At 34.8% G+C, this 15,550-nt stretch overlaps 1 protein-coding gene across 1 annotated transcript in view; it reads left to right on the top strand.

Moving 5' to 3' along the window:
- The window catches only part of LOC149416689 (serine protease ea-like), a 29,298-nt gene extending 17,250 nt beyond the window's left edge, over positions 1 to 12,048 (top strand). The window contains exons 3-5 of the mRNA XM_089640872.1: positions 3,268 to 3,524; positions 7,823 to 8,022; positions 9,961 to 12,048. Of these exons, the coding sequence (XP_089496998.1) occupies positions 3,268 to 3,524; positions 7,823 to 8,022; positions 9,961 to 10,361 (858 nt within the window). The 3' untranslated portion in view covers positions 10,362 to 12,048. The remainder of the gene's footprint in view (positions 1 to 3,267; positions 3,525 to 7,822; positions 8,023 to 9,960) is intronic.
- Positions 12,049 to 15,550: the final 3,502 nt, after the last annotated feature.

Consider the following 15,550-nt stretch of genomic DNA (forward strand, 5'->3'; position numbering starts at 1 on the left):
TCCTTCTTATTAAAAATCAAATCTTTTAACAATATATACTCACCCTCTCTCTGTGAATGATCTAATATCTACACATTAAATGTAACTGTTGTTAGGATCATTTAAACTGGGCGAAATCCAACCAAGTGCCGCCTGCAGGGCCTAGCAGCAAAAAAACCCGCGGTCAATGCTAGTCTAAATATTATTATTATATCTTGCCATACACAATAACGGTAAATAGCAACCAAATATTTGCCTTGAATAAAAATATAAATGTGTTTGTTTAAAAACACTTTTGAGCTATAAAAATAATTGCAAAAATAATCTTTAATTCCATATCACTGACCTTAGTTCACTCTGTTATGATGTTCTCAGTCAGTAAGGAAATCATTCCTAAATATATATGTAGGTACTGATAGGACTGAAAAAATAAAATGTTGAAACATTAATAATAATAATAATTAGAATTAGTTCGCATATTAATTCGGTATTTTGAAAAATACGTAAGGGCATATTTGTTTATTTTTCGTTGCTGTGATCGGTTACTGTTTCGATGGTTATATTAAATAATAATAATAATATCTTTATTTAATAAATTTGCAACTATAAACATGTAAATAGATAGAATACATCACAATTACATAAAGTGGAGTATTCTCATAACCTGCCTCACAAGGCTAGCGGCTAGCCCGTGTTGAGTCAGTCATTTTAATAGTTAGTTTAAATACTTGTGAGTAAACCTATACTTATATTATGATATAAAAACTCAATATTTTTGTTGAATCAATAGTTTCGAATCTGGGTGTGGGCACCGGTAAAGGCCCTATTATTACTTTTAATCCAAATGAAAATTTGTTTAAATTTTTTATGTTCTCTGGAAGAGTATTAGTATTCAGCTTGATGCTCATTAATAAATAACAATACACAGTCAATGAAAACAATTGTATGATATATATAGGATAATTATGTATGATCATCATCAAGAAAATGCGTTGTACTGCGAATAAATAAGAGAAAAAAAACCGCGAGCCGAACCACAAATTACGGGAAAGTAACAGTAAGCGGTGTTTCGCGCCTTTTGCGGGTGCTTCGTTCCATTTTCCGGCTAGTGTTTTTTCTCCTGTTTATACCCAGCCTTAGAAACGACCATATAATAGTTATTTTTTTGATATTATAGTTAATTTATTAATTTTTTATTATAAGTTTAAGGGTCTGGTGAGGAGGCACGAAATGAAAGATGTTGTGAAGGTCACAGCGTTTTATTTGAGTCAGGTTACCGTATATGAGATGTGTCTTCAGGACCGATGATGAAGACTCCGGATGCAGGCGGTGAGGTGTTGGTCAATGTGCGGATCAGTGAGTCGACGCCACTGCTGGTGATCGGACTCGCTGTCGTATCAGGTCTATGGGCCTTCCGGGTGCTCCAGTGCTGAACAGGAATGCCGAAGGTGCGGTGGACCTGGTCGGCGGTTGCGCGGGAGATGCATAGACCAGCGAGGATGCCGCGTGGTCTAGGTACGTGGATGTAACGGTGGTCAGATTTGCTGGAACCAGGGCTCTGTGATCCGATGTAGCGCTGGCCAGGAACGATGGCCGGGACCAGGGCACTGTGATGATCCCAATGGAGTCCATGAATGAACCGTGCAAAGCCGGGTATATTGTCCTGCGCGCAGCGGAGGTGCGCGTTTTGTCACTCGTTGAGACTTGCTTTTTGTTGGCTGACTGATGACTGACTGACTGCTCGCTGCGTCGGGCCTATTTATATAGCCCGGCCGATGGCATCAGTAGCTGCGCGAGATCGCTGGTAAACTACGGTTCACTCGCTCAGTCTGGGTACTTCTGGTACTTTTGTTTCCGCTGGAATTATGTCTAGGCAATAGGCCAGAACCTTTTAGCGAATGCGCGTAATGTACTAGTCCAACTCGCAACGTATTGTCGTAGGTAGCTCTAGACGTCGGTAGCCCGTAGACAGGTAGGTACGTAGGAACGCTTTGCATTATGTCTGGCGTTTTCCGGTTACGATGCTTTTTGTATTGACGAGTCATTCTAGATGAATCTTGTAGCATTGCTACATAAGTACTATTAACAATTATATATCAATTTTAAAACAAGCCGTTTAGGTAAAAAATTAAATCGACTATTCTCCAGTAAGCACTTTTTGAAAAAGCTTGTAATAAAGCGTTTTTGCTGGACTTTCAACATTGTAATGTTTCGTTTAAAAAGGTTTAACAAGGAACTCGGAAGGAAGTTTTACTATAATATAACATTTATTCATAAAATTAAAATTAATAAATCGACTTCAAAAAAGTTTAAGTTGTGGAGAAATTGACAGCTATTATAGTGACGTCTGTGTTTCGAAATCACTTCAAAACGAGCCCGTTTTCATGAGATGAAAAAATCTTGTAAGTCTACTGTTTTTAAGCCTGAAACACATATAAATTGAAAAAATCTCCCGAGAAAAAATAAATGCCGTCGACGGTAATTGAACCCGCACCTTCTGATTGCCGGTCAGGTGCACGGAACCTAAACCACCGAAACCACCATTTATTTATTTATCCTTCATCTTGATGCTCACCACTCTTCTAGACACAAGCGTCAGCTTCTATAGAAGAGGAACATTAAAAAATCAAAAGCAGTGAAAAATAATTGTATGAATTATTTTAGGTAACATTATTGATTATACTCTGTAAATTATTACATATTTAATAAAAAATAAATAATAAAAAAATTATTTTAAATTATTTATCTTTTCAGAACAAATAAACCACATTTTTCTTATTAAATATACATACACTTGAGGTTTGGCGTAGGATAAGTAAACATTGCTTATTTTTCAAAATTATAAATTCAGAGTTGCGAAAACTGTTGCGAACTTCCGAGTCTGGTTAATTGAAGAGTACTTACTTAACATACTTATGAACCTATTTCAATGTCACTAAATTAGGTATCACAAACAAATTATGTACCAAACTCGCCAATTCCTCGCCAAAATAGTTTAACAATGAGTATACCAATGATATCGATATTTTTAACGTAACAAAATTCAATGTTTAAAACGTTCTAAAACAATTTTTTTTACTCAATTTATCATTTGTGATAATTTCAGCTTTGTAAATATACGTCCATATTTTTTAATCCAATTGTAAGGCACTTTAATGTAAACATGTATTTTTTTCAACCATTATATAATTATATCTCAATTCAATTCCATTCTAAATCAATTCTAAATTTGTAGACCGTGTTATTTTAAATGACTATATAAAAACAGAATGGATTATAAAATTTCAGATATCATTAAGCACTCGTTTAAACAACGACCTGTTACCAGAGAACGAATGCGGTATGGAAGAAATGGGTCTGGGTAACAGGATCAACTTCGGAGAAGAAGCAAATATAGACCAGTTTCCGTGGGCGGGTCTAGTGGAGTACAATACTGCCACCAACGATACTGTGCGCGTGTGCGGAGCCGCGCTCATCAGCAAGCGCTACGTCATCACTGCTGGCCACTGCGTGAGAGGGATTGTCCTTAAGGTCATTGGGACGCCGTAAGTATGCTAAATATACTTAACAGGGTGGTAAAAGGTTAAAAAATTATATTTCATTATTTTAAATGCAATATTTTGGGTATTTCCCTCTGTTGTTTCCTATGGAATCCTTAGAATCCTTGTCCTTCTTTCTGGAATGCTAGGAGTATGAGATCTAGACCAGAGTTCGTCAATTAGTTTTAGCAGTGGGCCTTATGAATATTTTCATATTTTAGGGGGTCCACGCGACGCTTTGTGTCTTGCCTAGCAGTATTGTATAGCGCAGAGAATTCTACCCTTAGTTAAAAAGTGTGACCGCACATAAGGAAAATGCGCCGTAGGCAAAAAAAAATTAAATGAAAATTACATGTTTTGAAATATAACGACAAACTGATTGGCAGCGTGGTAGTTCATGGTTAAGGGTTTGATCCTAGTTTTGTCCTCCGTCATTGAACAAGCATCATTTTACACCTATAATTATGTAAATGAGTGGTATTTGTAAATTGGATATATTACCGGAATAACCTGACAATATTTGAACATCTCCCACTACAACTACAGTAAGCGGAAAATATTGCTTGTATTTTGATGGAGGACTTAGCCAGCCGAGGAATTGAATACACGATGCCTGGGTGGGACCCAAACGCAATTTCAACTCAGCCACCGGTCATGAACATGACTTTGTGGAGAATGACTACTCTATTAAACCACATTTGTTCTAAGGTAGACAATGTGTAGTTAAACTTCAGTGACTTCAAGATTGCAAAATTTTTAACGCAAGGTTGTGTCTCAATCAATGTAATTAATTCATGTATGTATGTTATTAATTGTAAATTTTGTGAAATTTAATAATTAGATTCACTGTTATTGACAATATGATAATATGATAGGTGAAAGACCATCTTTAGAATCGAAATGTTGCTCGCAAAGATTTTAGTCGTTACCACGAAATAATAATAAATAAATTATATAAATTTCCAAAAAGTTTGTCAAGAACCTACTCAATGTCTTTGAATTCTTCTTCTTCTTCTTCTTCTTCTAATCTTCTGAGATGAATCTTCTGAGATGAATCTTCTGAGACGAATCTTCTGAGATAAATCACCTGAGATGAATCTTCTGAGATGAATCACCCGAGATGAATCTTCTGAGATGAATCTTCCGAAATGAATCTCCAGAGATGAACCTTCCGAGATGTATCTTTTGAGATGAATCTTCTTAGATGAATCTTCTGAGATGAATCTTCCGAGATAAACCTTGTGAGAGAAATCTTCCGAGATGAATCACTCGAGATGAATCTCTGGGATGAACCCCTAAAGATGAATCTTCTGAGATGAATCTCCAGAGATGAATCTTCTGAGATTAAACTGAGATGAATCTTCCGAGATGAATCTTCTGAGATTAATCTTCTGAGATAAATCTTCTGAGATAAATCTTCTGAGAAGAATCTTCTGAGATGAATCTTGTGAGAGAAATCTCCCGACATGAATCTCCAGAGATAAATCTCCTGAGATGAATCTTCTGAGATGAATCTTCCGAAATGAATCTTCTGAGATGAATCTTTCGAGATGAATCTTCTGAGATGAATCTCCCGAGATGAATCTCTGAGATGAATCTCCAGAGATGAATCTCCCGAGATGAATCTTCGGAGATAAATCTTCTGAGATGAATGTTGTTCTCTTAAAACTTTAAGATTCCTAGTAGTAATACCTAATGAAAAGAAAAGCTTTTCATTGGTTAAAAATTTTAAGACGAGGGTTCTGGTTGTTACTACTGTCAGTTTATTACTCCGGAGTCCTTCCGAAGCTCTGATTGGTTTATTTATGCTCTGTACAATTTTTAGCGTCAAATGAGACAGTCGTGAAGATGGCCGCTCTCGTGTTTTTGGTGTAAAATATTATCTTAAAGTCTGTTTTTTAAATCGAACCAAAGTTGGTATGGTTGTAAGTAATCAACCTAGTGATTTTCGACGGCTCCTGCCCGTGCTTTGCATCTTCTGCGTAGATACGCTGGAGATTCGATCGCATTACAATTCTGCGTATCTCCTCAAGATGGTCACCTGCGGCCGAATACGTCTACAAAGAGATTGTAAGGGACGCCAGGGTGAGGGGCCGCAATTCCGCACGGGGCCCGTCGTAGAAAGGGTGCCTTGGAACAAATCGGCGTTAGCTCAGGTGGTAGAGATTGAGTTCCGTGACATCAGGGGTTAGGTCAGCCAATTGGGCTTTTACACGAGGGACTGAAGGCCAAACAACCACTCCATATTCGTCAAAGGAAACGCAATGAATGGGATATGAAAGTATATTCACAAAGCACATTTACATAACAGATACACACATGAAAAGAGTAATAAACATCCTAACATTTCTAGCTTTTCGTTGGGTCAATCTCTATCGGTATTTTAGGTTCTGGCTGGCAAGCTTTGTAGGTGAGCATGATTCAACATAAAAGGCACATAAAGGGGAATTATAGTTATCAGCTTACATGGGTTTTGCAGGATGAATCTCGTACTTGTTGAACCACAATTAGCGGTCATCGGCTGTACTGTACGCGCTATTGCGCGCACGGTTCTTCATCGTGAATTGGCACAGAATTGATATAGCTTTTATAAAGTACTTGTGCGAAAAAACAGTCGTTAATTTAGGCGCGCTTATGGTTGCGTCTCTGTTGGCGGTAACGCTCACATGTTGTCAAGGCCGAGGCCAGATTGCGAGTCGGGGGCCGTTGGTGATTGTGCCCGCGTGTGGAGCGTTGTGCAGTTTACCAACCTCACGGTGCACGCATGCGCACAGCGAACAATGGTTACAACTGATAGGTACTAATTTGAATTCGCGGGAGTTTTAAACGTGTCAATTCGTTACGTGACAAGATATAAGCATTATACAAGCAACATATAAAATTCATTTATGTCTTCTTTTGAGCAAAGAGAAATAGTTTAATTTTTAATGATCCCTGTTTTTGTGCATTTGTCCCTTCATGTCTTGTAAACGAAAATGATGGTTTAACAAGTTAAACATAAATGAACTGTGAAACACGAACACGAGAAACGTCTTATAAATTGGATCAGTAACAGTAACATAAAATCAGTAACAATTAGATACTGGCTTAGTGCGTAATACTGTCCTTAGACCCTTTTTAAACATTTTCATCCCCATATCATTCTCCTCTCTATCCTCACAGCAACAGCACACCCAGATTGTTTCAAAAATTTATTACCAAACTTCTCAAATAGAGGATCATACTATCGTCCTTGAAACTCCGTGTCACATCTGGCATTTACCCATCCAGTCATGTACGTTCGTAACAAAATTAAAATGATAACTGTATTCAGAAAATAAAGTAACTAATCAAAAGTTTCGTAGGTACTCCACTACGTCAATAAAACTATGAATGCTTATAAACTAATCAAGAACTTGAAAATCTTTTGTTTTCTTAGTCGTTGTTCAGAGAGGGAACCAAATAAGATCGTGATATTATTTTATTAACTTTTTTTGTTTTCAACATGAAAACAAAAAAGTTCTAAGTCTTTGTGCGGCAAAAAAATAACTAAGATTTTTTATTATAATTTACACTCTTATCAAATATTAAACATCAGTTGTTCAGAAACCTTTACAACCTGAAAAAGATAACTTTGAAGGTGGCTAAAAGATGAACTTAAGGTGTGACCCTTTTTTGTTAATCGGCTGTCAAATATTTTCAATTATGTTCTTGGAACTTTTTTTTAATAAATAATAAATTACAAAACTTGATTTAATTTTATTTTAAAATAAGCAGGTGAATAATAATAATCATATATTTTTAAAAATAATTTAAAAAAATAACAGATACAACACTTTTTATTAGCAATGATATTCTTAGTGAAAAAAATGTGGTAAATACTGAAATTTTCCCACAAAAAAAACTGTTTTATCATTATAAATAAATTTTTCATATGTTTTGTGAAAATGATGTTATAATTATACACATTTTTATGGCTTTGTTTAAACGGTCTAATAACATGTTTTGTTTGTTTATTTAATTTCAATACATCTATCCTAAAAAAGATTCTACTATCCTAAAATTAACAAATTATATGGGTAAAATAAAATTCATAATGTTTTCTAGTTCTCCGCACTGGGGGTTCATGTGATGATATCAAACTTCAATGAACGACAGCGACCTCTAAAACAATCAAATAAAAAAAATCTCGTTTCGTACAACATTGTTAAGAAATTCTCCCTTTGAAATTTTTGAAAAGTATTAATCTTACACTTAATATGAAGCCACTTAAAGGAAATCAACTACAGTTCAATCTCATTGTGAACATTTTGTTTTCTTGTCAGGGTGGGAATTCGTCTCGGCGAGCATGATCTCAGCACGGAAGTAGACTGCGTGACGTCTCAGGGGAAGGAGATGTGCAATGTACCACCCTTGGTGGTGCCCATAGAGACCATCATCCCTCACCCCGAATATAAACCAGCCCTCACCAGCCAGATACACGATATCGCCCTGATTCGATTGGAATCCGAAGTCACCTTTTCAAGTGAGTATTACAATTTGTTGTGCGATTGCAGTGAAGCTAGCAGTCCACAATGAAGTGCTGGTACCTACCCTGATATATGACAGTGAGGCATGGAGCTGGCAGAGGAAATATGAAAGTAGACTGAATGCTTTAGAAATTAAATCCCTGAGGCGTATGTATGTTAAACCATGTTTGATCGTGTGAGAAATATGGAGATCCGCAAAGAATGCAAGGCTGATGTAAACGCAATGCTTAAGATTAAGAAAGGGATGCTTAGATGGTTTGGGCATGTAGAGCAAATTGTAAGGAGAATATATGACCCAAATATAAATAAAGTTGACTTGGCACGATCAAGTGAATCAGATACTTGAGTCGTGCCATGTGAAGAAGCAGAATAATAAAAGAATATGTATGAATGAATGAGGCAACGAGTGTGTGCCAAGACCGAGTTGTTTAGCGGTCCGTGCTCTCTGCCTGTTATTTAGTATTACTATTTTTTTTCTGGTCAGGGTGAGAATTCATCTCGGCGAGCACGATCTCAGCATGGCCGTAGACAGCGTGACGTCCATACTAAAGTACCTAACCATATTTAACTAAAAGTAAAGTTGATAAAATTAAGACCGAAGTTGATAGGGTTAAATCAGCTTAGCAAATCAGCCTCGGCAAACTGAAGTCCTGGGTTAAATTCCTAGACGCGGCTGAATCATTTTCTATTTCACATTTTTATTTTATGAGTTGTTATTGTTATTTTCAATAACTATTTTTTTATTTCAAAATCGACAGTAGCGATAACAAAAAAGATTAATCTTATTAAATTTATATACATTATTGCCAAATTTCACTCCGTCTGTTGAGGCGGATAAAGAAAAATAAATTATGTTAAAATACAGTTATAAACACCCGGACTGCCGACAATAATATCTGATAACCTAGATTCTAGAATATTCAGACAATTTCTTCAGGAAAAAATATCTGACATCATTACATCATTATCCTCGCATACAAGTTTATACTCTTACAACTATTTATTGCTGCTTAACTTCAATCACTTTCCAATATATAAATACACGAAGAGTTGGTAAAGATAGAGATAAGCTGTGTTTTTACCCATATTAAAGGATATTGCACTGGGAATGTTTTGGCGTATGTGCACTTTTTATGGGGCAGTAAAATTCATAATCCACTTCGAGTGTCCGCGAAGCCAACTACACATTAGTGGTACGAAAACGAGCACTTTTTCTAACCCATTTTATGTGTTAAATAGCTTCGCTGTTTAAACTGTAATACTTGTTCTCGCTCCACTATATTTAAAAGAAACCTTGACCTAGTTGTTTTTTTTTCTAATCACTTTAATTAAAACGACAATTTATTAAATATTTATCTTTTACGTGAATAATTAAACAAGTAATTATTTTTGAAATAATATCAAGTTGAGAAATACTTGAGATTTACTTTTGATTGAGTATTTAATTTAAATATTGAAGACAATATTAGTGATTTCTATACGAAAATCTGAAACAGAAAAATCAGAAAAGGATACGGTTACATCTAGGTCCTAATATTTAAATATTACAATTTGAGGTTTTACTCAATAAATTTATTCAGAAAAATAAATGAGTATTTAATTTCTGAAAGTAGGTAATAATATCAGTAATGATCATTCTGATGAAACAATAAACGTCCTAATTTAGTAGATTTTTATGGCTCATGTTTTAGAGATGTCTTAAAATGTTAAGTCCTTCTAGAAATTTCAGACAGAAAAGCTGTGCAAATTGCACCATTGCGGAACTTCTCTGTCTCAGATGTTTTTTTCCATCTTCTCATGTATATAATTTCCCATTTATGGTTAATAAACGTAAACGTTTAATAAATCCAAAAAGTCCACGGGCAAAGATTTCACAATTTTATTTGTTTTTAACTTTTATAAATTTGTTTTAATCATTTAAACCGTTATTACAGCTTTCATCCGTCCAATCTGTCTTCCGAAGAGTGACATCACCAAAGTAAAGGGCGTAGAACTGGTGGCTGCTGGATGGGGCCAAACAGAAACAGGACGTAACAGCGAAACCAAGCGCTTTGTCTACCTCCCAATAGTGGCCTTACCAAGATGCCGAGCCTCTTATATCGTTCCTAAGATCAACATCCCTATTGAGGATAAGCAGCTCTGCGCTGGAGGAGTGGGGAACAAGGACTCTTGCAAGGGAGATTCAGGGGGACCACTAATGGGACTAAGAGAAAGCCAGTGGAACTTGGATGGTATTGTCAGCTTTGGACCGCAGCCTTGCGGTAGGACCGTTCCAGGAGTTTACACAAAAGTCTTCAGTTATGTTGACTGGATTTCGAATGAAATGAAACCATAGAGAGAAGCATCATGGAAACTTATGTTCATGTCGAAATTATTTAGTGATTAAAATTGAAGATTTAAGTTTTCGATCCCTAAAATTCAAAACCTATGCATGATTCAGCTCCACTACTCCGAGGTATTTTAGAAAACTTTTGATTCAAGATCTGGGTTACATCAAAAAAATTGACAATTTTATTTGAAATGTTTCTGAAATCACCATTTCATTTGACATACGTTATTAAGTTTCATTTGAAATTAAATCTGCATTAGATAGCGAGTAAGATTTTATGTTAGACTGTTTAAAACTTAACGAAATGTGCCAGCGTTATGGGATTGTTGGCTAATTAAAAATGTATACTTATCTGATAAATCTTCTGCTTTATTGCATGCTTGCAGCTTATTTACAATTATAAAAATATTTTTATACGTTTTTATCAATTATGTAAAACCTTTAGGAACAAAAATATAGACATAATTAAAGTAAATGTTTTTTTTAGGGTTAAGTGGTATTTAAAGCATACTTAACACTTTTATTTAAAAGAGAAAATTAATATTTTACAAAGACAGGCTCTTGATGTTTTGTTTCAAACGATACTTAACTATTTGGTTTTATCAAAAATAGTATCTTATCATGGTAACGTTCAAGGCAAATCAAATACAGATTCAGAAGGTCCCAAGGTAAGATTACCCAATATTCAGAAAGAAATTCATTGTAAAAAAAATGAGTTGCCATGTTTATGATGTACTAGCTTTTACCCGCCACGTGTTTCTGTGGCTCGATCTGTTTGTGCAGATAGAGAAACAATATCGCGTGTTGCTTTTACGTTCAGGTCACAGGTGACATTTTTATAATATAGTTATATAAAAACACACGCGTATTCAAATGCAAAGTTGTGTTAAAATTTAAAAACAATTGGTGAAGAACTTTCACAGATTTAAGATTTTGAACATTTTACATTTTTAATTATATAGATTGTTCAAAGAGAACAAAGTTAAACCAGTAAAAAAAAAATATTTTACTCCATCTTTTTTTATTGATAGATGTATTTGGAAGTAAACCATATATTTTTTTGGTTTATCCGAGTATTGAAGCGTCCTCCCCAAGAACTGGAGGCAACCGCGCTAACAACTAAGCCAAAGCTCAATTGGGTAGGACCGACATTTATTTCGTATATTAACTGCTTTAATATCCAATTTCAGAAAAATGCATATACTGACGTATATGCTTGATTGCCACCAAAAGTGGATAGAATGCATTGTCATGGAGAGCGAGTCTATCTGGCGAGTTTCAGCTCTACTTCATTTGAGAAAACAAAGGTGGAATTCAATTAGAATGAGTTGTTTCATAGAATTTGAACAATTCATAAAATTTCAGAGTATATTTTCAAGTTCTGTGAAGGTTGTGTTATTACGTCGTTTATATTGGCCAGTTGTTCCACATAACTGAAATGGTGATAGAACTTGAATAAAACCTTCACATTTCTTTTTTACTTTATGTTACTCTTACGTTTTACTAATATTGCTTCATATTTTTTAATATTTTCTCATTATACTTGTAATCACAATTTTACAAGTGTGTATTTTTTACCTTCTTTAAAATGGATTACATCTATTTACTGTCAATATCTCCTGTATAATACATATTCTCTTATTGTACTGCATCATGTATCACTTCTATGTGAAAGCCTTTTTAGGCGTATATATAAATAAATAAATAACTTGAAAATCAACTTTTAAATCTGATGAATTGTTCAAATTCTGTGAAACAACCCATCCTAAGATGTTTATTTATTAAAACGAGTGAAAATCAACCGAGAGACTTAATTAATGAGTAGGTCAAATGAAGAGTTTAAATAACATGTATAAATACAAAAATCACGGACCAGCTAGAAGTTCATTACTGAGCTAAACCCATTTCCATTAGTGAATGATGAGTTCGAGATTCGAGTGATGTGGAACGTCACATGGAGTGTTGTGTAAAATGAATGCCGTTAGTATTTGTTCATTTCCCGTCTGGGTCCCGTGCGGCCACTCATTGGCGTCCCATGCTCCCTTTAATTTGTGTAGTCTTTGTGTAAATTCGCTCGCAAAACGCTCTTTTTCCTTATTAAACGTGGCTTTCTAATTAAAAAGGGGGGCGTGGGCGGAGCTGAGGGTACCGGGGGAAGGCTGAGTTATGTAATATTTCCTCGAGAAGACGTAAGGGGGATCATTACACCCTGAGCCGTGGCACCTTTGGCTTTCTCCGGTGAAAGTGGTGGCTGGGGAAGTCAAACTGTGTTCACGGTTATTTTAAAGATATAATCTTCAAGGTGTCTGCATTTTGTTGTGTATTTAAACCGTTGAACAAATAATCCCTGCACGGAGAAAAATGATAACGGCTTTTTTAAAAAATGTGACTGCATGCCTATTTCCTGATAAAATATTAGTAATTCAGAATATATCTGAGCACGTGTTCACGCAGTTGGTCTAGTCCAAATAAATATAATGGACGAAATGCGAAAATATTACAAGTTTTTAGAACATATTCTTCCGACTTCCTCTTAACATATTCATACTTTACTGGTAGTTTGTTATGAAATTTCTCAATTCATTCACAACAGGTCTGCAGTCCCATTTTTAACAAGAAAACGAATAGTTTGATATTTAAGATATATATAGATATTTAATTAAATAACAATATTTCATGTCAGTAAGTTTTCTCCGCGTGGAATTTAAAACTGACAGAACATTGAAATTCATTATCCATTCTGTTCAAGAAATAATTTCGGTTAGCATTTGAAAATGTTTCATTGCTGCAATGATTGCATAGCGATTTTCCGTTCTCATAGTGAAAACACGGAATGCCGTATATTTCGACAATGATATTTTCCATAAAAGTAAGGAACTGCAGTGAAAAATAGTATGACTTCCACTGGAATGATTGGTGTCACGTACATACATTTTCATTATTATTTAATTAATACCATTCCTGAAAATAATAATATTGAAAGATATGAAACTGCTTACTGTGATTTAAAGCCAATAAATCCAAATAGATTTCGCATTTGATCCCATATTTTTAGGTTCTCTAAATATGGCACATTATGACAAGAAATCTGTCAAAACCTTTTTCCGAAATGGCAAAATATGCCAAAAAAAACTCCAGTGATTAAAAAAATGTATTCAAATTAATCACGTGAAAACATAAATCATAATTTAAAAATAAAAACAATACCATCCCATTAACACACACTGTTTGGTTGGCATGACTGCAGTTGCATCACAACCAGCCTACGTGAGTAATATATCTATGACACACAAATTATCTACAATATCCACATCAGGGTTGCCAATTCGTGGAAAACGAAAGAGAAAATCCGAAAATGATAATATAATAAAAAATAAATACAAATTGTAATAGAATTTAGATGGAAAAGAAACTTTTCGGGATTTTGTGAGGAATTTGAAAATATCTTCACCTATTGTGCGGATTTTAGAATGTATGCATTGGCAAGCTCCGGTCCACATCCACATTTGTACCAATGAAAATATTAAATGCATGTTGTTAAACACCGGTAAACAATACAATAACATTAGTTGACAACCTTTTACCTAGTGTTTTTTTATGCACAAAGAGGGTAAACATAAGAATAAAAAACGTCTCGACTCACATAAAATACAGCGCCAGTTGAAAACAACAGTTGACTTTTTTTGGACTGGTCATAGGTGGCGTCACAGCTAACGACCATAGATTCCATGTGTTTTTTTGGATTGGTAAACTTGGAACAGTTATCCTTTTTTTTAGTTTTTACTGGAATTCAGATGTTAATAGAACACCATCAGAGTATATAACACATAAATACAATTGCTCAAAGTGACGTGTTTGGATTTGAGAGATAAATGATCCTTTCACGGTCATTTTATGTCGCAACACACCCAATTCACTGGCAAATTAAAATGTATCATTAAAAATTGTATCTTTGGTTAATTTTACGAAAAAATGTTAAACTGGGAAAACACGTTGGTGAAGTCTATAAGACATCTTGAAAAATAAATAAAGGTGATATAGTGTAAGCTGAAACCGATGATTGATTTGTATGTTTTTGTACAAGGTGGGGCAAAATTAATGTCGTAATGCGTATGTGAGATTTTTTTTTTGTAAACGACGTTAAATGTCACTGTGCTTTGTTTTAACGCAGCGTGAATATCGTTGTCCTTTTCTTAGTCATCCTGCACCATGTGCGCGAACAATAAATCGTTCAGCTGAGCGTCTCGTGCGAGCCTTTAAATAAACTTTCCGTGAAAACACATCCCATTTTTTCTTATTTCTAATTAAATGGCAGGCAATTCTCATAATGACATTACTTTTGTCCCGACTGCGTTAAAATAACATACCGGAAATTTTTCAAATAAGGATTAACAATAATTCTGCGTTCTTCAGGTGTGTATCGCTCCATTGGTTATTGTCATACAACATGAACGTCAAAGTACAATTTGCAAAAATTATGGCAGATTCACATTAAAAGATAGAAGCCTCAATATGTACATTTGATATACTTATTCTAACAAGATAACAAGACCTATCACAAAAGGTTCAAAATTAGCCTAATAATAAAGTTTAATATTTCAAGAATAATATCTACAACGTGAGACGTTCACTCAATGAAATTCAAAATTTTGAACAAATATGATTGATTGTAAAAAATCTTCCTGTATACGAAAACTTCCTTCCCACTAAAATATAACACATATCGCTGTAAAAGTGTTTTGAAATTAAGATTTTTAAAGAATATCTTTTTCATCTGAAACAGATTTTTTGAGGATTACAATTTATTTGAGGTATCTCAACTATTATAATTAGCTTTAGCCCATATCATGGTAGTGGTAAAACAACATGGACAAAAATGAATGTTTTTTGTTTGTCTTGAACGCGATCCTACCATCCATCGGCTTGCGATGAAACTTTCAAATTTTGTTATTATTAGCGCCAGGAGTGTTAAGAGAGTAGCTTGAATGATAAAAGAAGTCGGGGACGCCCGTATAAGACTTAATTCAGTATACCATTTACAGCTGTTACATTTATTAAAAAGTTGAAAGGTCGAAAATTACTACAGTGGTATTCAAGAATGACAACTTCCTCCGGGAAGCTGGGAGAGCTGCGATAAAACCGGATCTATCTTGCAAATTCATCTAGAGTGGAGTCTCGCGATAAAATAAATTACA

The sequence above is a fragment of the Hesperophylax consimilis genome, chromosome 16 (genome assembly GCF_061612785.1).
Source record: "Hesperophylax consimilis isolate HC1 chromosome 16, BYU_Hcon_1.0, whole genome shotgun sequence".
In the NCBI taxonomy this organism is placed as follows: domain Eukaryota; kingdom Metazoa; phylum Arthropoda; class Insecta; order Trichoptera; family Limnephilidae; genus Hesperophylax; species Hesperophylax consimilis.